Below are 25324 nucleotides of genomic sequence, written 5' to 3' on the forward strand. Positions count from 1 at the left end.
AGGTACCTCATTCTCATACTGAATCTCCAACATTGCCCTGGAGCTGCCAAGGTCCTGCATTACAGACTCGGCCTGTTTTAGCAGCTCGTCGCGGTTTATCGTCCTCTGTAAACACAAGACAAGGGAGGAAAAAAATGAGGTTCAGGCCAGGTGAGAAAAAAAGTTTACAGAGCAATCATTAAAAACAAAAAAAAGGTATCAAAATGTTAAAATTTCAAAAAGAAAAGGGGCAGAACACAAATTAAACTCCATTCAGATACAGGTCAAACTGTTAGTACAGAAACTGTGCGCACAACAGTAGACTCCATAAGATGTAAAACTTGAACAGTTCAATATGGCAACACAATGTACCTTCTTCCTGTCGAGACGTGGTGCAACTCTGCTGTCCTGAGAATCTGATTGGTTGATCTCAGGGTTTGTGTCCAGTAGGCGTTGCATGGCTCTGTCGCGGTCGAAGGCAGTAACGTAGAATAACATCTGCCGGGTGTCGAAAGGGAAGAAGAAAGGACTGTAGAGAGAGAGAGAGGAAAAGAGAATAACGTATGTCAGAACCAAGTCATATTAGCCAAACATCAACACCAATGTCAGTTTTGTAGACAAGATTAACAATACAGGTGAAAGATCAAATTCCAATTCCTCATTTTGACCTGAAGTATGAAGCATTTACCAAGTCTTTCCAAGCTCAATGAGCCAAGTGGGGATGTTCCCCGTCATGATGACCAGCGGGTCTTGTAGCTGACGGTTAGCTTTGGCTGTCAGCTTACTGTTAATGAACTCACTGGTAGGGATAATTTCCTTACACACAGCATTCTGCAAAACAACCAAAAAAATTCATGTTACTGATACATTTTATATTACGTGACTCCCTTCACAGTTGTAAGATAAAAAGGTTCAGACTTTTACAGAAAAAAAAAGACTTGAAATCACAGACTTCCTCTTGTAATTGTTTAGGAAAGAGACTTACTTCATACAAGTAGAACCAGTATCTACTGATGGAGTGCAGGACCCTCAGCAGCAGGTTGACCTCTAAAGAGGGGTCATCAAAGGTTATGGTCTCTGGTGGCTCCGAAGTGAGGTATGTCTCTAAGGGATTGGTGACACTGGGACACACACCATCTGGAAGTGATAGGAATCAACAGTGGTGATAAAAGTCGACAGATTCAGACTTGCAAGTAATAATATGATGAGAAGTACTGGACCAGCAGCTGGAGCTTTTACAGCTAATAAGCGACGTTGAAGCTAGTTCGAGGAGTTGCTCTCGCATTCTCACCATGCCACAGCTCATCCTGCTTCTTGGCGTTGCGAGGTGAGGTTTTGGTGGGAGCAGTCTGGGCTCGGCCCCTCTTTCCACCAACAGCGTCTTTGCTGCCGTCCTCGTCCTCTCTCACAGGCTTATACCTGTCAGGAAAACAAGATGGGACATTTTATCTCTGTGTGCTTTGATGAGCATATAATTCAGCTTTTACACGAGAAACCTCACATTACCTTTGTGACAAGACTCTGGATATGAGAACAGTTTAAGGAGTATCAGTACCAAGGCTAATAATAATTTATAATTCTAACTGGTGATGAGCACATGTGTTTATCACATCCTGTGTACTTCATACTTTACTATCTAGTATATCTCAAAAACTTGGCAGACTTATCTGAATGGCTATTCACTAATAGCGTAACTGATGAGATTACACGATTTTTATTTGTCTGACCCTTCCAGGGCAAACTAATATCAGTGTTTTCCATTAATAACAAAGACTATGGCGGGCACTATTGTCTAATTTGTCCTGCTGTAGTCTCAATGGAGCTGGACTGTTAATTAAGAGCTGTATTAAAACACCTTCGGGTAATTTAACACGCCGTAGAGGCAGAGAAGCGCAGCAGAACGTCAGGCGCATTAAAAGTGAAACTAGTGGTCTTACTTTGGTCCTATTATAAAACAGTGTTCTGTGGTTCATTTGAATTTGAAGGATTTTTAGGCACTTTCTTAAAAAGGGTCTATTTTCAAGGTATTCCAGTACTTCATTTTTCCCCTTAAAAATTCAAGCACTTCGAGGACCTTATGCAGTCTTGTCTCAGAGACAAGAGATGTGTGGGGATTGGAAAGTTTTCAGATGCAGACACATTAAGAGAAGCAAGAATGAGAAAAAAAAAGTATACGTAAATACCAGTCGTGAGTTTTTCGACAAAAGATTTTTACCATATTGTGTGCGTTTTGGTCCAGATGCCAGCTCTCCCAAGTGGGTTTGCCTCATCATCCGTCGACTCTCTTTCTTCTTCTGCCTGAAGACTGTACTGCCGTACAGCCTGGTATACGGTCATGTTGTACGGTAGCAGGTGGTCGCCAATGTAAAATTGTAGTCTGTGACGCACACTGCCAGAGTTCAGGAACTGCGCCGCCTGGGTAACCAATAAATATCACACATGGTTAACTGATAATACTGAGATTATAGCAGGATTTAGCTCTCAACACACATCAGCACAGAATTAATAGTTTGATAAACCGGAAATACTCCAGTGTGCGCTGGATGTCTGCCTCTGAAGTGTGGAAAGATTTTAAAAAATTGTATTATTTGACATGAACGACATCACATACCAGTGATTCATCGATTTCATCATCTGACCCATCGTCATCACTGTCTTCGTCTTCTTCTCTGATTCGGCCATACCCTATACAAACAAGATTTAGAGTTAGCAGCACAATTAAAGGAACACAGAAAAACTATTTTTAATGAAGTATTTTACTGCTGGCATGATAGTCTGTTCATAAAACTGGGCGGTCTTTACAGCAGAAACACAAATATCACTTCTAAAAAGGTCTCGCCTCCTCTGTGCTGCTGCCTGCATCTCCCTGCACCAAAGAGTAGCTTAAAAGTCAAGAGCACTCACTCCATAGCAAAATCTGGGGATCAAATTATCCCCAGAAGTACACTGCAAAGAAAAAAAATGACTGCTCGACTTGAAGCAATCTCAGCTGACTGTGGGTTCTCTGACTGATGATTACGATCTCCAATTTTTAAGTGGCATAGATACTTCCCACACTATTATAATATAAAGCTGGTGGAAAATCGGCAAAGTGTCACTTTAAGAAAGACAACTTTTAGCATTTGGACATTCTGGAGGAAAAACAGGTGCAACAGGAAAAATCCCTGTTTAAAGGAGCTGCTGGTGGCCGCTTCTGTCTTAAAGGAGGCATGTGGTAGTGCACGTCAGTCCCTCACCTCTGACAACAAGATATCTCTCGATGGCTTGCACCAGGGCCAGGGGGTCTATCTTCACAGGGCCGCCTTTCCACTGTTTAACATTAGTGCAATCTGGGTGTCTCTGCAGCTGACACTTGAGCTGATGCGTATTGAAGAACTTCAGTGCCTGAGAGCCCCTGGAGAGACAAATTTAAAAATATCAGCCTATATGGTTTCATAACTGATTAAAAGTGAAGTTATTTTGATCAAAACAAATAATAAAGCCACAGACCTGCTGCCATTGCCGTTGCCACTGGGGAAATCATGCACTTTAACAGGGAACTGCTCCATTTGGCTCAGGCAGCTGTTCATTTTGTGCACCAGTCCCAGGTAGGGACCATTCTCTGCTGGGTCCAGGCGACCTACAGGCTCCATTCCTGGAACCTGCAAACCAAACGTGTGGAAAAAAGAGATATAAAATAAATTCTGAATATTTAGACGGCCAAAGATAAAACATGCTCTAGTCTCTTACCGGACAGCCAGCAAACACATGAAGGAACCTCTTGAGTCGCACATCACGGCTCAGCAAGTCCCTGTCGGTGCTGGAGGTCAGGTAGACCAGGAGCTGCTTCACCAGCCCACTGTGCTGGATCTCAAACGACGACACATCAGATTCTGATACAATACTGGAGATCTCCACCAGGCACTCCATACCACCGTCCACCTGGGAAACAGCAACATAACACATCATTAGCAAAATGTCTCAGTGCTGGTGTTTAACTTTGTACATGTAATTTTTGCTAAATTAATACATATTTAGTTTCTATATTTCTGCTACAAAAGTACTACAAAAATGACAACTTTAAGGACAATATCAACAACAGCAATACATCAGCAAAATGTCCTTATGTTTGTTAAAAATTTTATGTTCTGCTTTGCTGTTCAATAATGGCAGAGTGGATGTTTTACCTGCAGGCTGAGCTGCTCAGTGGCTGTGCAAAGTCTCTGGAGTACATTCAGTGCAGGGTTACTGCCATCCAAATTTTCAGAGTTGAAGTAGCGCTCCACAAACTTACTCGCCTGTTCTTTGATCCAGGATTTTATTTTGTCCCTGCAAACCAATAAAAACACATTTTCCTGATTACATATGAAGTCCACAAATCACTCATCACATCATCTCATTCTACTTCAACACTTAACGTCAATCACAAGAAAAAGCCTGAAGTTTGGACAATACAGGAGTGAAAAATAGGGAAACTTTCATCTTTAACTTTCACCTTACCTGTTATTTGAAATTGAGTCCTTGGGAGGCGCCCTTGCCAGGCCACTCACCCCCGCTGTGCGTGAGGGCTCTGAGTTGGCATTGTTGGTCTGGGCACCCAGCTTGCCCCAGGTTTTGGGATTAAGACTGGCCAAGAAAGATGATTTGGGTGACTGAGTACTGGTAGGGCTCTTGGCTGTAAAGAACCCAAAACGTAGATTAGCAGGGTTTCTATAGGTATCTATAGGTTCAGAATATATCCAAGACCACAAAATGCATTTTTAATCCATGACCACTCAAATGTGTTTCAGGGAATCTAATAAATCTGACAAATGTTGAAAAAATGCCACAAGTTACTCAAAAAGTGTCCAGTGGGTATCTTTAAACATCACACACAAAGTGAGTGACATCTTAACTTACCCTGATTGTCTACTTTATCATCATCTCTTGGGGGAGAGTATTTGGGCCTTCTGGGCCCTCTTTTAGGCAACCGTTTCCTTTTTAGGACATCACTTAACCGCCTGGATGGAAGAGAAAATAATTACTATGACAGTGATGTTGATTGTTTTTTAATGTAGTGAGTCCCTGGGACCCACTGGTGGTTATCTGAGTGGGTCCCCAAATAAAATGAGTGTTTTGTTTTTTTTGACAAATTGTAAACCCATGTATGATGTTATATGGTTATAATTATGGTTACACTCTGCATGTTGAAAATGTTTCTCAAAGTCAAATAAACAAAATTCTAAATCTAAACTTAATTTCCAAATACTAATGCCACATCTTGAGTCAAGTAAAGAAAGCAACAAAATCATCTGCCAAGTATAAAGTAGTTTTCCACACATTTTACCAGATCAGAAAATCAATATATTTTTTAAGACTAACTATCTATATTAAAATGAACATTTTGTCATATACATAATTATATTTTTTTTTGTGATTCAGTCCATAATAGTTTAAATAAGCTACTCAATAAATTTAATATCTATAATATTTGTATTAACAAAATGGGATCTCACGGCGTGCCCCGTGGACGGCAAAATTGGTTCATCATCGACATGAGTCAATAATACAGCATTAATCAGTTAATTTACCAAGATTGCAGCTGTCATTGCGAGATCTAATCTGTGCTGGATAGATGTGTGCAGATGGTAAGAAAATGGTAAATGGTGGATTATTTACTTCTTTTGTTTGTTTTTTCTTCTTCTATGTATTCATCACTGATTTTTTTGTTTACAATGTAGAATTATCAGTGAAAAAAATAGGTTGCGTCCCGTAGTAAATTTACTGCGTATTTTTGGATTTCAATGCGCCACAGATGCAGGACACATACCTATCAACAATACAGCTTTAACGCTCTTTCAGGGGGGGGGGTTAAGAGCAAATGTGTTTGTCTCATCCATTACAATAAAAATTAATATGCATACATACATGAGTATACATTTAGCATATTGTACATTATTAATGCATGTATTAAGCAATTCATGTATGCTACCGTTTTAGTTCACAAGAGAATTTGTAAACAAACTGTAAACAGAGGGTGCATGGCCACATACTCACCCCTGTGGGCTGAGGTCCAGTGAGTCGTCCATGCTGTGCTGGAAGCTGGGCGAGCCCAGATCAGGAGTTGCATTATTAGCAGATGTTGTGGATGCAGTGCTGATGGTGGTAGTGCACAAACTGGCGGTGCCACTAGGGCAAGCCTTTGGGGGACTGGTGACTAGAAAGCTCTCAGACTCTGAAAGGTTCTTCACCTGGTGCATCACACCTGGAAGAGAAAGGAGAGAGGCCGGCATTAGAAATTTTTCAGAAGCCCTCAAAAAAAGAGAGATCTGTCTGAGGACTTTGGATAGATGTAAAACGCACGCAATAAGAGGAATAAAGCATTGGATAAGAGATAGAGGAAAACACTGGCAGAAACACATCTGACTGTCAAAATGACATTTAAACTACAGAAGACCTTCTGCCTAATGAGGGCTTTAGATAGAGAGGGCATTATTGTCTACAGTGGAATGGGATCTCCAGTTGAACAAAAAAAATGATTGTCAGCAACTAAAGCTTCAAGGATTTCAATGTGAATAAACTGCAGCTTTCAGCCATTTAATATCTCACCAAAGATTTCCTAAAAAATGACCTCCTATACATTTTATACGATTCTCAGGCAAACACTTGTTTGCTCCCCAGAGTGTATGACCGACAGTAATTCCTGGTGGTAACTGAGTTTTCAGTGGGTTTATGCACTACCTTCTCTTCTGAAATAGACACTGAAGACATCAGGCAGCTTCTGCATGAGGATCTCAGCCATCTGCAGAGAGCCCACTACAATCTTCAGGTCCTGGCTGGATAGCATGGAGGCAATGTGACTGCAGAAAAAAAAAGAAGACATAAAAAAGCAGACAAAAGTCAGTTTGCACTCAACTCAAGTCAGTGTCACAAGTGAGTATCTGGTGTTTCTGAAATACTTCTACTTTTTTTTTAAAGAAGTTATTACCCTCCATTAAAACAACCTACACTTCCTGCTTTAATCTCTGTGTTAAAAGTAGCCCACAGCCCAGGCAGTGTTACCTGGACACAGCATGGTTCCTCAGCACATCCTTCAACAGCTCTGCATCAGCAAAGTAGATGATCCTGAGGATGGCTCTAAGGCACTTGTGTCTGACGGCAGGGCCGGCTGATGAGCTGTACACCTCATACAAGACCCCAAATAGAGTTTTGATAAAGCACTTTGCCAGCTCAGGGTCCTCCTTCATCAACTGGGCTCGTGCATCTTCTCGACGGACCTCCTGGTGACTCCCTGGAGACAGATGGGGACAGGTCGGGTTTATTTCCTTAGATACACACGCACACAATCAAAAAAGACACGGTAACAAACTGACTGCAGCTTGCTCCTCCGTCTTAAATAAAAGCAGTGTAATCTGCTTTCCACACACACACACACACACACACACACACACACACACACACACACACACACACAAAAAAGTTGGCAAAGTAGCAAGAATCTGGGTGACAAGTCTACTGGCTTATACTCAGTAAAGGCATGGCAGTTTAGCTGATTATATAAATACTTCAGTTAACAATAATTATCTTTTATGCATTTTGCCATAAAACTGGGTCAGTTTTGGAGATGTAACTGTTGTGAGTCCAAGCCAATTACAGCTGCCATCCTACTCTGTACAGCAGGCTAAAAAAACACTGTAAAGTGCTTATGGCCCCTCTTTTATTTTAAGATAAAATACAATACACCGTCATCTCTACACAAATCTCTATAATTTGAAAAGATCTGTATTACCTGTATTAGGGTTGGCAAGAGGATTTGGTTTCCTCTGGATACCACGTGCTGTTCCTGTGTCTTCATTGATCTGCTGCATAGAGTTAAAGTCAATTGTGTACACACGGCCCAGGGTTGACAAGCTGATCTCATCCTCCCCGTTCTGGTGTGCTGTCTGCAGGGGCAAGATAATCAACAGATCAGCATCCCATACAGATCAGCCCCGCATATTTGCTTGTGTGTGTGTGTGTGTGTGTGTGTGTGTGTGTAATCATATTGAGAGATGCTGACATACTATAAATAGACTGAATGTTGTCAAGATATGTAATGCAATATTTTAATATATAAAATCCATTTTTCATCCTTCAAATAGTTGTCTTGAAGTATGAGAAAGGTTCAGAATGACTGACTAGAATATATTCTAATATTTATATAATACTGATGATATGCATTGTGATTCAACAATACAGAATGTGGGTAATGCATTTGTACCTCAATGATGCGGCTGTCAATGCGGTTGTATGGATGCCACAGTCCCCGGTCATCTCTCCACTGCCAGATTGCTCCCTCTGTCGTCTGGGCACTGCCCTTCTTCAGCATTACATCAACTGCAAAAATGCCCTCTCTAGGCAGGCAGGGCATCAGTTCACTGTAAGAAGAAGAGTGGTTTGAAAAAGCTACAAAAATCTGTAAAATCTAAATTCAGTTTAATTGTTGTCATGTGAAACAGGTTTGGTTTTTCTTTTAACAACTTTACTCAAGTGACAGTTTCCCCTTCAACTGTCTGCTGCAGCAAAACAGCTGTATCTGTGGTTGAAGGTCTGGGAGAAGTAGGACTAACATTTGTGACACTGTTGTAGGCCCCACATCAGAGTATACTTGATAGAGTTTTGTAAATTGTGCAGGGGACCATGTAAGTCCATTCAAAAAGCTTCTAAATGTTGTCATAAAGTAGTTATTAGAATTTTTTAATTCAGTAGCCAGCATTTCTTGCTGCCAACACAATTTAAAAGGGTAAGTGCCCTCAAATCCCCCCAAAATTGTAATATTTTTGCTGTATTTTCCAACATGACCTTAACCCATACCACACTTAAAAGAAGTCAGGCAAATAAATGTTACCATATGAGGGAGGTCAGTTCATAGAGCTCCTGGGGGCTCCGGGGTACCAGTTCAATCTGCTCCTGGCAGCTGCCATTTGATGCACCACACAAGAGGAAACGCAGAGTTTCTGCTATGTCTGTTTAGAAAAGGTAACACAAACACATTTCTATTTTTAGTTACCCTGTTGCATCCTCAACATGTAATATTCTTTCACAACTGCTGAAAGTCTGTTAAACCTGTATGCAAAACAAAGTTGAGAGGCCGTCAATGCAATGTGAGTTGATGTGAGCACAGATTAATGGAGTCTAGATGGTGAATATTAAGTCACAGATTTGTCAGCACAAGCTAAAAATGTTTTGAGGTGTGCTGTTGGCAAAGCTATGGCATGTGCACACGGAAACACACAGCTGATTGGTGTTGTTAGCTAGCTACAAGCTAAATTTTGTAGTGTCACAGAATCTCATTACAGACTGTACATATGCCTGAAATATTGCTATATATGTTTTACTACAATTGTGAAGGTGTCCAATACGTGAACTCATTACAGAACTGAAAAACAACTGAACAGTGTACATTTACTCAGGTTTCACTCAAATCAAACCAGGTCACTGACATTTCTGACATAATAGGGGTCAACACCTAAAATGTAAATAGTTCATTAGAGTGCCATAACCAATGAATAAGGAAGTCATTTTGTAATCTCTATTTTGCAGCCTCATTTCTCCTTAGGGAGAATAGGACACAATCAAATGTGATGTTTTAATTACTACAACACACAAAGAGAGGTTACACCCGTGTTATCATTTATTTTGTTTATAAGGACCACAGCTAATAATATGTTGATTGACAGCAAGATAACATGAATCAGTTTGCGTGCAAAGCTTACTCAAACAGTGGGCAGGACATCGGTGTTCCAGTGGGACTGGTTGGTTTAACAACATTATTAATGATTTGCATCTACTAGTAACTATTTAATTTAGTCAGTACAACAAGTGTTGTGAGTACACACTGTATTCCTGTATACAAGTATGCATGGCAGTAATGACAGGGTGTAAGTCATAAATGAGTGTCAAGGGTGTGACCAATTGATGTGTGTGTGAGGTTTACTCACTCTGTTTCATGAGCTGGACCGCCAGGCAGGGGCAGTTAGAGCACATCAAGGAAAACATACGCACAACCATGATAAACATCCCCGAGCTGAGCACAGGAGGGGTCACTACCAGCAGCTGCTGTATGTTGGTCAACAGGTCCCGTGACGCAACCTCCTGCAGCAGGTTCTGTTGATTTAAATGCATGTATGCACATTAGCTGAGGAGTTAGGTGGCAAACAGCGGGGATAATACAGAAATGGAAAACAAAACAAAAATAGGAACATGTTGCTGTGTCTTAAAAACAATTGTGGTACAAACCTCCTCGTGTTGAAAGTTGTCCACCAGTCTGGCGAAACAGAGGCAAGTGCTTTCGACTGACTTTTTATCCTAAAAGGATAATAAATAAATATAGCCATTAGTTAATCTCTACAATATGTTACATTTACAGAAATGACTGAAAGAACATACTATCTGAAGCACCACTGTATGGGTATTATGATACAGAGAATTTATTATTTTATTATTTTTGTGCTTATAAAAATCAGGCTGCGTGACTTATAATCTGTTTCAGCATCAATACATTGCAGTAGCTTGTACTGCTATGAAATTATGGCAATAGGTACTTCTCAGACACTGAGAATAATGTGCTTTTATACTGGGACAACAAGCTAAATTCTGTACAAATAAAACATGACTCATCTAATGATTGACCAACACACTATAAAAGTTGCACAACTTCTCTAAAAAAATACTTTTCTGTTTACAAATTGTCTACAGTTAGAAAAGCATGTTTTTCCCCTAAAGTCAATCACTTATCTTTTTCTATTACTGTTTATAGAGAGTAACACAAAACCTAGGTACTTTTTTCATTTCTGTTGCAAATCTCCTGCATCAATATGAAAGTGATTTGGAACAAAATCAAAACAAAAAGATGTGTCGTTGACATGATCTTTGCTCTGTCATGAGCTGCACTGAAGCACAAAATATGCACAATTTCACTGTCTGAATTTCTAGAATACTTTCTAAAAACACCAAGTATGGATGGTCAACATGTTTTTACAATTTTTAAATGTATATGTTTATAATATCCATTTGGATTAATTATTTAATCAGAAAAGGTACCCTTACCAAGCCATGTTTAAGTCGCAATTTGTTGGTCGACAAAATTGGATTTGGCTGTTCAATATAAACAGCCATCAATGTTATATGGCAAATAAGGCAAGTTAGCCCCCCATGTAAATGCAGGCTAACTGTGCAAATGATGAATTTGAAATCTACAACATTTTTTGCCATCAATAGATATCAAACAAAAAACAGAAACTATATCATATTATGTTGCTGTGAGGTGTTAATTCCACACTTCTAAGAAGAAGGCAGAAGATAACTATTTTGGAGCCTAGCTGGGAAAAACCTGTCTTCTTCTGTTTCTCTCAGATGCAGCCTGTACCTGTCCAAGACATCTTCATCAAGCAGACAGGACAAAGTAATGTAGTGTAATGATTTTACCCCAAAGTGTGAAAGCGAGAAGCGCTGAATCCGCAGCTAATTCTGAGGACACTGCACACTGACTGACAACCCCACACCCTCAAAAAACGACTGCTCAACTTGAAGAATGTCAGGTCGACTGAGGGGTCTGCGATTATCAACTCTACTCTTTGACTATCAGTGGGCAGCCTGAGCTGAACACTGTTTTAAGAAAATCTAATTATGAGTAAATGAGTTTATTTTCAATACTATCAAGATCAACCGCATTTGAGGCAAATTCCTGCCGTGATGGTGATGCATTTTATAGTTCTTTATTTTCTGACATACGGTAAACGCACCTGGTGTGTGAGTCTCTGAGTCAGCAGCGGCAGAGAATCAGCAACAAAGTGGAACTCATCTGGAGTGATGCTCTGGCAGCAGTTGGCTGCGATGGCCAGAGCGTTCCTCTGAGCATTGATGCTGAAGAACTCTAGGTAGAGGAGGCAGTCAGCGAGCCCACCCTGTTACGGATGAAATGATAACATTGTTGTGGTGAATAATTGTGGCTAACCAGGACAGGACGATTTAAGGGTATGACAATAACACAAAACTCACAGCCTGCAAAATGGCTTTGCTGTGTCGCCTTGACAACATCTCCAGGGCAGTCAGGGCCTGCTCTGCTACGTCAATGAACTGGATAACCTGAAGCTGCACACAAGAAGGTGGAACAATGCATTAGCATATCAAAAGGCCGACATTGCGAATAAGCAAACGATTAGGGACAGATAGAGAGCACAGTGTCTTACCTTCTCCAGGAAGACAGGAATAGCATCGACCACCACAGCAGAGGATCGAGGGAGCGCCTCCATCATATATGTGAGTGCACGAGAGGCATGATTCATCTGTGTATGGAGAAAAAGCATGTAGAGTGGCTTTACAAAACAGAATGACTCACCCAAAGTCAACTACATAAAGCAATACAACATCATCATACTCACAATATCAAAGTTATGCTCCATTTGTAACAGTGTAATCTGTGAAAGAAAGTTGAAAGTATGAATATGGAATCAGATTAGTGGAAAATCAAATGTCATTGAACAAAAAAAAAATTCTTCATGAAAATGTATGTTTTTCATATTGCACAAAACAAACCCAGCTAATTAATGTGTAGGTGAGGCATGGGACACACAGAGCAGCCAAGAATAACATGGAGATTAATGACCAGACAGAACAGGACTAACCAAAGCAGGAACCACACTCTTGACAGGGAATCCACCAAGCGTCTCCTCATTGCCCATCACCAGCAGCTGGCACATCTCGATAGCAGCTTGGAGCTGCTGAGACTCGTCACCTGTGGCCTGAAGGCCTTGTAGTAGCTGCTGAGCCTTGGAGCCTGCAGACAGGGTTTGCAACAGTTATTGGGGGCTTACTGTATGTGAAGAACCCTGATGTAAAGGTAAGAAGGCTGTACTCACTTGCTCCACTGCCAATGGTCCTGTGAAACAGCTGTGACATGCGGGGCCCCAGGGGCCCAAAAAGATGTGGGGGGAGACCCCTGGCCTCCAGTAAGGCTAAAGTGCCAAAGACAAAAATCAAAGTTTAGAGAGCACCTATACATAGGTTAAACTGTTTAAGCCTTTATAACGGAGGGCATACCACTCAAAGTGCTATAAATTATATTTATTTACTCATTTATTTATGCCCAAAAATATAGTTAGATGGTCTGATCGTGAACATTAGCAGGGCTGAATGGAATTTCTGAGATGGGATTTATATACCTTGAAGCCTTCCCATTTCAGAGTCATCAGATTCACTCTCTCCAGACGTGGTCATGCCCACTGCTCCAGCAACAGAGCTTGAAGCTGAACACAGAAACAATAAAAAATCAAAATTCATAGTTTAAGTTAAAACAGTAGAAAAAGAAATCAGTCTTTTAACTTGATTAGGCCATGAAAAAAAGCTTTTAAACCCCTTTGGGCTTAAGGAGATTTAATCCCCACACAATTTAAGTAGACATTTATTGATGATCCATATATATTAATGAATATAAAAAGGATAGACGCTCTACTGTCAAACAAGAATTGAACAAGACTAGAGCTGTGCTCCAAACTGTCCCCTATCACGGATACAGTGCACTATATAGTGTGTTCGCCATTTTGTAGTGGTGTTCGAGTCTGACAAAGTCTGACTTAACCTGAAAATGAAACAAAATAGTCTGTATAAGTCTAAAGAAGTCACTTTCTACTGCTGAATATTTGGCTGTTTGTTCATTCAGACACTTTGGTGCTGTGAGGAGAAACTCCACTCTGTTTGTCTGTCTGTCTCACTGCGCTGCTATTGGACCATCAGCTGTCTGTGTGGCACGACCTAATCCAGCACTGTAACACATTATATTCACTTCAATTTCAAACAGTGTCTGATTTTTTTTCTTTTCTTTATAATGGCAGCGGCAACTGTTCTGACACTGTGACATGTATCAGTTAATAAGTTCAAATAAATGTGGGCTCGTGTCTTACAGACAGGGCTGTTCCTCAACCAAACTGATGAGGTTTTCCTCTCTCTCTCCTATGTCCAAAAATGATGGCTCGTTAGGTTGCTATTTTTCCAACATGCTGCCATGTTACATGGGTTACAGAGAATGAGGAATAACTTTACAGTAATACAGGACTATCAGCATCTGTCAGCATGTTCACCGTGCCCGCGCCTATTTAATTTGAAAGAACAACAGCCTAAAGGGAAACCGCTACGTCACATCCACAGTCACACTGACCAATGGTGCAAACTCTATCACTCACTCACAGACAACCCCATGTCGAGCACTGCAATCGCATGCTGCGGTCCAGCCAATAAGTTGCATGACACCTACCGGAAGCCCCTTGTGATGCCTCATCAGTGCGAGCGGCTGATGAGTTGGCCCCATCCTGGTTGTTGTCGGAGTCGGCCATTTTCTCTTGTCGGCGAGCGTCGGCTGCCCCGCGCTTGCCCAGGCCTGAGCCCCGCCGACTGTCATACAAGGAAAAATACATGGTATGAGTGACAGCAGAGTAATCACAGAGTACAGCACATTCACTGGTGCCCCTCTTATTAATATGAATACAGAGCAGTGGTTCTCCTGGATATTTTTATACTTGATGTTAAGGATTTTAAGACTGTAAAGTTGGTCAAACAAAAGCATGACCTAAGATCCATCAAGACTTCTGTGGGACCTTTTTTTATCATTTCTGATGGATAAAGGTCCATTCAGTGAAGTCCAGTCTTCTGTGAACTTTATGTCATTGTCCATATAGCTGATATATTCATTAAGAATTAAACTTTATATAATGATTATGACACGTGGGTCACCCCATGGCTCTCTCTAGGACTTTTGAGTATAATGGGAGAGATGAATGTGAGTGACCGTCTAAACAATAGCCTCACTCAATTTGTTTTGTGAAATAGCTTCATCAACTCATCATCTTGCCTGAAAAGCTAGTTAGCATGCTGTGATGGCTGTTGGGATTGCTTGTGTGGAGTGGAGTTTTACATAAAAAACAATAGCCAAATTTCTCACATCCTATAAAACCTAAATATTGTGCAACTTTTATTGTGTCTTCTTAAGCAAAGGCAACTGTCTCTGGGTCAAGCATGGATAGTAACTGGTAAATGGACTTTCGCTTGTTTAGCACCAATTTTAGTCTACCGATCATTCAAAGCGCTTTTTCACTCCATGTCACATTCAACCAGTCAGACACACATTCATACATATCATACATAAATACATGCACATCAATATTTACACAACAGTCTAAATTAGGTCATCACTGTAATGTGTACCTGGTGCTGGCACAGGAGCCCGTGGTCTTCTGGCGTGTGCTCCGCCGAAAGCTGGGGAGCTCTGCTGGAGGAGACTCGCTGCGCTTCTTAGTGGATTTCCTCAAACCTACGGTGATAAAAATCAACTTATAACCAACCTGTGGACTGGGCACCAATACTGGTTTCAGGTACTTTTGACTGGGATAATTTCCAAAACAGCATAAATCAAAACCAGTTCATGTCTAGGCCAGATGATATAAAACATGTCATTTACCTACAATAGCTATCACAGGCATCCACAACAGGTTTCAGAGAATATTTTGGTTGAATCACAAAACACAAGAGAATACGATGAGTATCTTATTCTGGCTATGGTACCTCATTAGAAAGCCTCCCTCAATAACATTATTATTGCTCACAAGTCTGTGAAAAATTCAATACAGCTGTTAGAGCAAAGACTGATGAGTGTTACTTTTCAATACAGTTAAGGCTCCAGTGTTGCCCGTTTAGAGCCCTGTAACACTGACTAGATGGGTATTAATAGTAACCCAATGATGGCCCTATGACAGGACAACCTTCATGCTAGATCTGTGACTCATAATTCAGAAGTACAAAAATAAACATTGAGAAAGTTAAGACCAAATGAATTAAAGATATAAGAATTACTTCCATTTAGTACTTTATTTGATTTTACCTCTGAATTATACCAGGCCAAATATGAATCCCTCACACACATCACAAGTTTCCCAGAGCTTCTTAAAAGTTAAAACTATCTAAAGCCACTCCATGCAATAATCAATATTTCCCTATTGTTTGGGTGGCAGCAACATCAAGTCAACATGATCAAAAAGCATGGTGCAGTCTGAAGTCATACAGACTCACAAGCAAACTGCAATGTATATACATACTCACCATTATAGCTGAAATTGGCAAAATCTATGTGTTAAAATATATCACAGACTGACAGATGAAAATATGTTGAGAGAGATGAAGTTTTTTCCTCTTGACAGAAACAGCTTATGAGTCCTTTGCTGCCTTCAAACACTACCCTGGTCAGCTGGTGGGCCAACAAGCTAAGCCAACTTAGGAGGGGTCTCTCCATTTGGGCCCAGGGCCCATGGCACAGAGCCCACCTCCGTTTCTATCCTTTCACCTACCAAGAAAAGCCTGACCCCACACTGACCTGCACAGCTCACACTAGGGGTGTGCGATATGACGATATAAGATCGTGAAGAATCAGAATGTGTCCACGATCCGCCATTATGGAGAGATCGTTGCATCGTGCTACAGTGCACATCCTAGCTGTTGTAGTTCTACGGTCACACACGCGACACAGATGCTGTAAAGTTATTCCTCATTCTCTGTAAGCAGTGTAACATTGCAGCGTGGTGAAAATAGCAAGACAGCTAACGAGCCATCCGCGGTCTTTCTGTCAGTTTTGGAGGGAGGAGAGAGAGGATCACCTCATCGGTTTGTTTGAGGAACAGCCGTGTCTGTAAAACACGAGCCCTTCAGTTATTTAAAGTAATTAACTGACAGCCTACATGTTACAGTGTCAGAATGGGTGGTGCAGCCATTATAAAGACAAGAAGAAAATCATGAAACTGAACTGAATATGCCGTATGCTGTACAGTGTTGGACCAGGCGTTGCTGCAATGACAGTTTCTCCAATTCTCCATTTGTTTATCAGCGGTGATAAGACAATTCACAAACTATTGGTATCAGCAGAGCTTGGCTCTGATGGCGGCTGCGAGCAGTGCAGTCTCCGCCAATAGCACGGGGACATTCATCCCCAGGTCCAAGCAGAGCTGCAGAGGGAGGATTTGTTAATGATCAGCGGTACAGCTCCAGAGAAAGCAGCTCCCCTCCACTGTGTGACTGTGTCCAATATTATAAGTCTATTATTCTGCATTTTAACATGTTTCAAGGTTGCCTGCTCCTGACATTTGACACACGCTTTCACTGTCAGTTCCACACTCTACTGACACCAGAGGTAATTGAACGCCAAAATACTGCCACAGCAGAGGTTTTGAACAATCATGTAATGCAGTGAAGTACTAAGTGTAGAATACAGCTGAATTATTTGACAACCGAGCAGTGTTTCATTTTCGCGGATCAAACAGCTGATCTACCGACAGCGCAGCACGGTTAGAGAGAGATAGACAAACAGCAGAACTTCTCCTCACAGCACCAAAGTGTCTGAATCAACCAACAGACAAATATTTAGATGTGGATATAAGAAATTAAAGATATAAGTTAACCTCTAGTAATATTCCTGACCAGTTATACATGTTGCTGTACACCTCCAGTCTCTTCAGAATCTCCCCAGTGAGTAAGAAGCTCAATTTTGAGCCGTGAAACCCCTTTAGCATTGTTAACTGTGTTTTCACTGTTAACTCTGTTTGCACCATTAGCAGTCTCAACACAGCGAGTGGTGCTAACAAAGTAAACAATTCTTAAGAGGTTTTGCAGCTCAAAATCAATCTGATTACTCACTGGGGTTATCTGAGGGGAGACTGTGGGGTGGCCACCATGTTTCCACAGCAACACTGTCTCTCCACAGGGAGAAGCAGCGCCACTAGCCAGCTCCCACTGCACCCAAGTGATGGGCAGTGCAAAGTGGCCAAGGCTAGCTAACCAGTAGGTGGTGGGCACTATGTTTCCACATATTTATGCAGCTAGTAGGCTGTCTGTCAGCAAAGTCAACAGAAAATAAAAGGTAAGACATTGCCAACATTAAAACATTACATTCCAACCTCTCTAAATGGGGTGCTAAACCAAACAGACTTTAAACTGACATCTTAGACAAACACCAGAATACATCTTAAGGAGCTTAAAATGCTAATCACACACACCATGACTGCATCAAAAGAAACTAACTGCAATTTTATTTCATAACTCAAGAATCTCGCACTCATAGGATGCATCATGGATGCAGCCCTTGAATTAATGGTCCTGTCGCAAGACTAAATATCAGGGTTAACACCACTTCTCTAAAACGTCTTTCTGAATTTGTCTACCATACAAGCGAAACCAAACATTTGCTTCACACTGACAATTGAGCAACCAGCAGTATTTATGTATTTAGCTATTCTCAAGTTTCAGGGCTCGTGGTACTTAAGTCTGAAATATGAGCCAGTTCACCAGCTCAGTGAAGCCCACACTCAGCACATAGGAACTAGATACGATGGTCAACAAATACATGCTATATTGTATGTTGTATTTCTGCATGATGCATGTATATTCTGTGAGTTACATAAATGTCTGATGTCTGTGTATGAAATAGTTTCCTATTTACTACATGGTGAACTATATTTACTGTACCATCAAATATGCCACAAGGGAAGAAAAAAAGTTATGACCATGACATGTTAACCAATTTCAACCAACAGCCCCAGAATACAATGCATCAGAATTTCATAGATGCTAAAATTAAGGCTATGCCTATTTTATCAGAAGTTAAGCATTTACCTGTATGGTTTACCTCTGTGGTGGATGTGTGCTGTAACGCGCCTCAAACGGGCAACAGTTACACCAAATATGTTTGTATCCAGCTACGGATGGAGATCCTTCAGTTGTATTAATATTGATACTATTATCGAGACTCCTTAACAAGCCGAGTCCTTCTCGATAACACTAACAATACTTTTCTATTATTTGGTGGAAAGACAAGGCGACAATACATTTTTAACAGAACTGGTTTTACTGTCACTTGCAGTCACCTTTTTAGTGATTAGGAAATAAATTCTTGTATTTTAATTTAAATACTTACTGTGAAAAATCTTGGCATCAGTGATTTTAATTATGTATTCTAAGATGATTACAGCTCATGATAGGACAATAAACAGGTTATAATTCCATTTCTACCATCCCATTTTAGATTGCTGGGAAACAAGTTTCTCATCCAAACAACTGTATTATTGAGGTTTCTCACCAAAACATTTTTCTCTTTTTCTTGACGTTACATTTGAACACATTATTTTGACATTTTATTTACCTTTAGCTAATAGTCATGTTACTGCGTCAACCTTGAATACATCACAGCTAACTAGCTCTTGCCGATTTCAACTCGGACTTCACTGGATTATTATTTTTAACTGACAGGACTTGCTACAAAGTTTGGACAAGCTTACCGCTGCTGTGTGTGGATGATGATGCCGGCTGTGGAGCAGCAGCTGACAGAGTTGAAGCACTTTTGTTTTTAAACCGAAGACATTCGAAGGTCCCGCATTTAGGTTTAATATGATGAAGCTACAATGTATGTATGCGGACCAGTGATTGAATTTAAATGATGTGACTCGACTTGAGATGTAATGTTATGTTATGTTATGTTATAAGACCCACGGGACATGATAGCAGTATTGATAAGCTTAAACGTTATTGATTTTCAGGTTTTGAAAAAAGCAGAACCAGGTCCTCAATAGAACCGGGTTTCGATCCCTACACCAAACTGAGTGAGGTATTGTAAGTGACGCTGTTTGGATCATAGGCCCTGTGACATTTAATCCAAGAGGTGTAACCTTCTTGAAAGCACATGTGCTGACCCTCTACAAGCCAATCATAACCATGTTTAAACCCCACAATCTTTTCATGCAGTTACAGCCCCCGTTAGACCAAACCCTTGCAGACACTTCCTTCACCCTACACAGTTAAAGAGAAGTCAGCTCAGACCTAGAATAAGCTTTTCAATTATCAACAAAGGGGATCCATACACAGGTAATGTGACTCACTTGCTAGTTTAGCTTGTAATCCTGAAGGCCCAGGTTTGGAGGTCTCAGTTTTGGAGGATCCGGGCAAGGACAGTTTGGGTTTTGGCAGGTTGACTTTGGGGTTGAAGCGTGCTGCCCACTCAAACTTTGAAGAGCTGGCGGCTTTGGCCTGCTCCTTGTCACGGGTACTACGACGTGGGGAGGGGCTTGAGGCTGAGCGAGAGCGTCGTGCCTTGGTCTGATCTTTTCCCTGTTTGACTCGGGCGCCCTGCGTGGTGGCACTGTTGGTGCCTGTGGTGGAGGAAGAGGAAGAGGTGGAAGCAGAGGAAGAGGAGTCCGTCACGTTGCTACACCCAGCTTTGGCTGAGGCGGCCGATTTAGACGCCAGCTTGGTGGGTTTTGCAGTTCTGCCCTCGGTACGATTGGGGAGGGACCCAGCGGTGCTACTTAGACCGGGGAGCAAGTCCGCTTTCTTCCGTTTCTGGATTGGTGAGGCCCCAGCGGCCCCGCTTTTTTTGCTCTGGCCTCGACCTGACGATGCAGGTGGTTCTGAAGCAAGTGACCTCTTCTTGGACTTTGCTGGGCCTTTCTTGGTCTCTGAGGTATTGTCTCTGGGTGGTGGGAGGGATTTGGGCTTCTTGGCTGGGGTCGGTCCAAAGGTACTAATTTGGTCAGGAGCTTCACTTCGCTTCAGCCCTCGGGTGCCTTCACTCTTTGACTGGTGGCCTGGTCGCTCTTGTTCAGATGTCCCTGCAGCCTCTGGCTCGTCTTGCAACACAAATGAAGCCACGGACAGAGTAAGACCGCTTCTGCCAAGGAGCAAGAGGGACAACAAAACACCATCTCGTAAAACTTCTCAAACCTTCAAAAAAGAAAAATTACAATGCCAAATTCATTGTTCTCATTCAGATTTCGGCTGCATTCACATGGAATCAGGCAGACGCCGGACAACAGATGGAAAACAGCTTTGGAACAACACAGGGAAACAAAAAGTCTAATGGAATGGCGGGACAATCAAACAAAACATATATGACTATATGTTGCTTTGGCAATGCTGTATTGTTTACAAAGAACTGAAAAAAATATATTAAATAAGATGACTTTCTATTTACATAATGTCAGGTAGTTGCCCAGATTGTCAGTGTTTTCTCCTTGTGTGAAGGAGCTACAGGACATCCCGCTGTAAATCCTGTTGCGGAGAACGGCAAAAAGTTGTAATTACAATTACAACTTTGCACAGCAATGCTGTTTACCGTTATCGTTATTTTCTGCTGGCCTCACCTAATTTTATCATCCTGCTCTTGTCCACTAAGATGAAATACGATTTACCAACCCCCTCATTTCATGTGAATGCAGCATTAGAACAAAACCCAAACGGCGTACAATACTGTATGTTTTTCTTTACTGTAAATGTGACTTAGTAGGACACAACTGGATAAAGATCAAACCCTACATACACACATGCGCGCACACACACACAATAAGCACCAATAGAGAGGAGGGGTACCTTCTTGAGCTGTGCCCTCTGGACTGGCCAGTGGCTGAGCTGGCTGTGGCTTTGGAAGCCTTAGAATTAGGTCTTCTACTTTCAGGTGGGGAATTTGCTTTATGTTTTACCTGCTCTGACTGCAACCTGTAAGGTTGGAAATTAAAGAGCAAGAGATAGTGTGGGTTTCTTTAATCAAGCCACATAAAAAAGATTCTTGATCAATCCCAAAATCAATTTGGTTGTCAGCATCTACATATCCTTTGATCAACATGTCTGGAGTGGCAAGAAAAACAGCTAAAACAATTAATCCGCATTTGACTATGATAAAAGAACACAAGATAAGCTTTCCTTTTAATCAAAGAAGCTAATAAAATCATTTTGCATTTAGCAATAATACAAATTAACTACAGACAAACACCTCCCATGAATTTTGCAGAAATATCCCTCTACAAAGCACCCCTCATTTGTTGCTCCCAACTAATGTTCCCCAAAAACCATGACAAGTGCCTCTTACTTTGGATTGTGATTTTAACTAAAACTGGACAGTAGGTGATCTTACCTTCCCGCGACTGTGTGGTCTTGTGGCTGGGCCGCAGCAGTGTTCCTCTGTGAACGGCGCAGTGACCCCCCTGGATTGGAATTAGGCCGGTTGGACATTGGCACCTCTCTCCTGAAGGGACATACCCTTTCTAGACACTACCATTCACTGTAATAAAAGAGAGGAAGAAACCACATAAGAATAATGACAAACGCTATCTACTCTTTCTAACAACTACTGGGTTGTCCATGGTTTAAAATGAGTCGCTGTGTTGTAGGTGACAGCTGATGGACCGTTTGCATCATCACGCTCACCTCTCTAGCCCATTTGAGATGATGAGGGGAAGGCCTGTCTCATCAATTTTAGTAAGATTGTACATCACAGGATACAAACTCCCACCAGAAAACAACTGACAAATCCTATTACTTAAACAACCTATCATGTAGGGGCAAAAGCAGGGTACCACAAAGACCATGAGCAAGGAACCAGGGGATGCACTTTTGATGCAATGGAAAAAAATGTGGACTTCAGTTTAGACTTCAAATAATTTTATAAGCTATATATACAGTACATTTCAATAATCAAAATATTTCCTAAAATCAATAATATGCTTCCTCAAACAAACAAACCTCTCTCACTTTCTCCTGTCTGCAAAAAAATGTACACTTATGTGAACCACTTAAAGTAAACCACTAAATGACCTTTAATCATTTACTCTTACTGTCTGTATCAAGTGATAATAAAACAGTTTGAAGAGACGGCACTTACAGAAAGTCCACTGTTTTGTTCCATAAGTATAGTTTTGCCTATAATAAAAAGCTGTATTCTATGAATACGGTATACTTAGCTTTTTTCTAATATACATTTGGATGTGTGGCCCAATAACGGGAGCTAAACTAGTCAGCTAAATACATCCAATAACAATCTTCAGATTATTACTTTACATTAATAATACAACTGCCCAAGGATTTGAATAATAATGAGCAAGGTCATAGACAGATCAAAATAAGCATATAATTAAGGAGATGAGACTGTAAGTCACACAAACCACACAGAGAGAGACTTCAGACTCAAAATCTTTTTAAAAAATATCAGCAGTAACTGATACTTTTGAAAATGACCATAACATTTGGCTTGATACCTTATCAACAGAAGGTAAGTTGTACTGATAACGTTGGTCAGTGTGTGAAAAATTATCTTTTACATATAAAATAGTATAATCTATATGTAAATCTCATGAGTCAATGGCATGTGGATACTAACAACAGCAGTAATTGATATAATTTGAACACAAACACAGTAGGATGATTTGATGCACAAAGACTACTGAGTCGCGGCCTAAATACTTTAAGCCATCTAGAAACGAATGATCACTAATAAATCTAATTAGTAGGGGTTTATATCATAATATCAGTCATCATAAAAATACGCCACACTTGGCAAGCTCACAGGGCCATTTTAGGCCTGCACTGACAGTGCATCCTAGTCTTTGTTTATTCGTCCATTCTGACAACTGGTGCACCACACTCGCGTATAATGTGATTAGTTAGGCACATCAGATGATCGGGAGCTTGAAACACTCACCGACACTAACTTTCTTCTACTACATCACTTTACAAACACGCAAGGGTCCAGTTTTTACACCAATGATTTACAGAGGCCTGCATTTCTGACGTAGTTCTCTACCACAGCCGACTAGCATGTTTAGCCACTCATATCCTAGCAAGTCCCATACATTTTGACAGTAGCTTAGTCGCATACGTATCTGTACAAAAAACTCCCACATTCCAAAAGCGAAGGTTGAAACATCTGATTATTGACTATTACAATAAGAAAATACTAAAAAGCTAGTAATTACATACCAGAGACTCGTAAGGTAAAGTTACGTTGGCTAACGTAGCAGTGGTTACATGGAAATGCGTAGTTGGCGTACCGGCGTGTCAACCTCTTTAGCTCCCTGAGTAAACGCACTGCCAAATTCAAACAGCTACCTTGTTTACACCTTGTTTTATGAAATGGCGCTTTTTACTGAACGGCCAAGACGAGCCCCATTGAGGGGCAAACAACAATTAGCCTGCGTTCATCTAAGATTAGCTTCAAATCGAAAATGGCAGCATCGGCTGGACCGTCTTTCGCAAGGGGTTTAATGTAATATAGCTAGCAGGCTACCAGTAAACCAGCGTAAGCTAACTTGGTATTCTGACTGCCATGACACACTGATCTGTGTTTGGCTGACGATCAAGTTTAAAGAAAAACATATACAAGTCTCGCACACAAGTTGTCTCACGTTCTGTACTATTGACGAGATGATCGAGTCCAAAATACACAACTGTCAAGCCTAAAGGCTACCAGACAGATCCAAGTATCACTATTCTTAGCAACTGTCAACGGAAATGTTAAGTACACAAGTAGAGCTAACTAACGTTAGCTAGCTATCAGGATCACTAATGTTTTCTAAGCCAATGGGCCAATGCCTGCCTCCCACTACAGCGCTAGCTAGCCTGTTAGCTAATGTTAGCCAGACAGAAACAAGTAGACTACTAACAAGCAACGTGTCAACAAAGTACACCCCTCCTTTTTAGGTAAAACGTACCAAAAAACGTCAAGCATCTTATTTACCTAAGCACCTTGGCAAGAGTGACAAGTCTCTCGGCTAATTATTAGCGAGCTAATGCTAGGTTAGCCAAATAAGATAGCAAATGTTTCGTCAATGACCGTTCACTCGCAAACACAAGGCTGACAAAAATAAACACTAGGCTATTAGCTAGACGGGCTATTGTCACTGGCTTCTGTAGGTTGAGCTAGCTATCCCGTTGACAAAAAAAATCACTGACCTTAACAATACCGAATTAGCTACTGCAGGGCAGTCACGTAGATGACGTTAAGCGTTGTCAAATCAAACAAGAGCGTTTTAGCTATAACCAGCTAACCTTGGCATGCAAGCTAATTAATATTAGCAATCCTTGTTGTCGCTGGTTTACGCTCTGCCAGCTCGACATGATGGCAATGGTATCTCTTTGACAAACAACATCTTCGTTACAACTCACAGATTCAGCCTTCTGGGAACAATTTTGTCAAATTTTAGGATTAATTTCTCAAGTTGTCTAGCTAGCAGTTAGCACGTCAGCGCTAGCTAGCGAAAAGAAATGGCCTCTGATACCTTTTAGACACAAAAAACAGGCAAGCAGGAACGGGATTCGAGATCTTTTCGCAACACTGAATGATAATTCCTCCGATGTATTTCGATACTGAATAATCTCGAAGGTCCACGAGACTGTTGGCTGAGATGTCACTCAAAATTTCTACCTTTTGTATAATGTTGTTACCTATTTGTTCCAGTGTTGTAGTTGTAACAGACAGTGCACCAGCTCCTCTTTTCTCTCTCTACCACTGCTAGTTTCACATCAGCTGAGGGGCCTACAACTGCAATATACA

General features: G+C 41.1%; 1 protein-coding gene across 5 annotated transcripts in view; it reads right to left on the bottom strand.

The window, feature by feature from the left end:
* The window catches only part of trip12 (thyroid hormone receptor interactor 12), a 30756-nt gene extending 5458 nt beyond the window's left edge, over positions 1-25298 (bottom strand). The window contains exons 1-34 of one of the 5 annotated variants that reach the window (XM_042486030.1): positions 25216-25298; positions 21911-22057; positions 21370-21495; positions 19884-20671; positions 15175-15280; positions 14228-14364; positions 13140-13223; positions 12837-12932; positions 12603-12754; positions 12360-12395; positions 12168-12263; positions 11977-12069; positions 11721-11882; positions 10216-10284; positions 9918-10083; positions 8825-8942; positions 8198-8354; positions 7727-7880; positions 7000-7228; positions 6679-6797; positions 5995-6202; positions 4858-4958; positions 4459-4633; positions 4146-4287; positions 3709-3900; positions 3469-3620; positions 3216-3373; positions 2591-2664; positions 2195-2394; positions 1271-1398; positions 965-1116; positions 668-810; positions 352-508; positions 7-105 (exon numbers count right to left, since the gene is read on the bottom strand). In XM_042486030.1, coding sequence (XP_042341964.1) covers positions 7-105; positions 352-508; positions 668-810; positions 965-1116; positions 1271-1398; positions 2195-2394; positions 2591-2664; positions 3216-3373; positions 3469-3620; positions 3709-3900; positions 4146-4287; positions 4459-4633; positions 4858-4958; positions 5995-6202; positions 6679-6797; positions 7000-7228; positions 7727-7880; positions 8198-8354; positions 8825-8942; positions 9918-10083; positions 10216-10284; positions 11721-11882; positions 11977-12069; positions 12168-12263; positions 12360-12395; positions 12603-12754; positions 12837-12932; positions 13140-13223; positions 14228-14364; positions 15175-15280; positions 19884-20671; positions 21370-21495; positions 21911-22008 — 5067 coding nt within the window. In that variant the 5' untranslated portion in view covers positions 22009-22057; positions 25216-25298. Of the gene's footprint in view, positions 1-6; positions 106-351; positions 509-667; positions 811-964; positions 1117-1270; positions 1399-2194; positions 2395-2590; positions 2665-3215; positions 3374-3468; positions 3621-3708; positions 3901-4145; positions 4288-4458; positions 4634-4857; positions 4959-5994; positions 6203-6678; positions 6798-6999; positions 7229-7726; positions 7881-8197; positions 8355-8824; positions 8943-9917; positions 10084-10215; positions 10285-11720; positions 11883-11976; positions 12070-12167; positions 12264-12359; positions 12396-12602; positions 12755-12836; positions 12933-13139; positions 13224-14227; positions 14365-15174; positions 15281-19883; positions 20672-21369; positions 21496-21910; positions 22058-23751; positions 23997-24723; positions 24768-25049; positions 25185-25215 lie in introns of those variants that run through there. The other 4 variants (XM_042486029.1, XM_042486033.1, XM_042486031.1 and 1 more) reach the window with 4 other exon arrangements.
* Positions 25299-25324: the final 26 nt, after the last annotated feature.

This window comes from Plectropomus leopardus, chromosome 5 (assembly GCF_008729295.1).
Source record: "Plectropomus leopardus isolate mb chromosome 5, YSFRI_Pleo_2.0, whole genome shotgun sequence".
NCBI classification, from domain to species: domain Eukaryota; kingdom Metazoa; phylum Chordata; class Actinopteri; order Perciformes; family Serranidae; genus Plectropomus; species Plectropomus leopardus.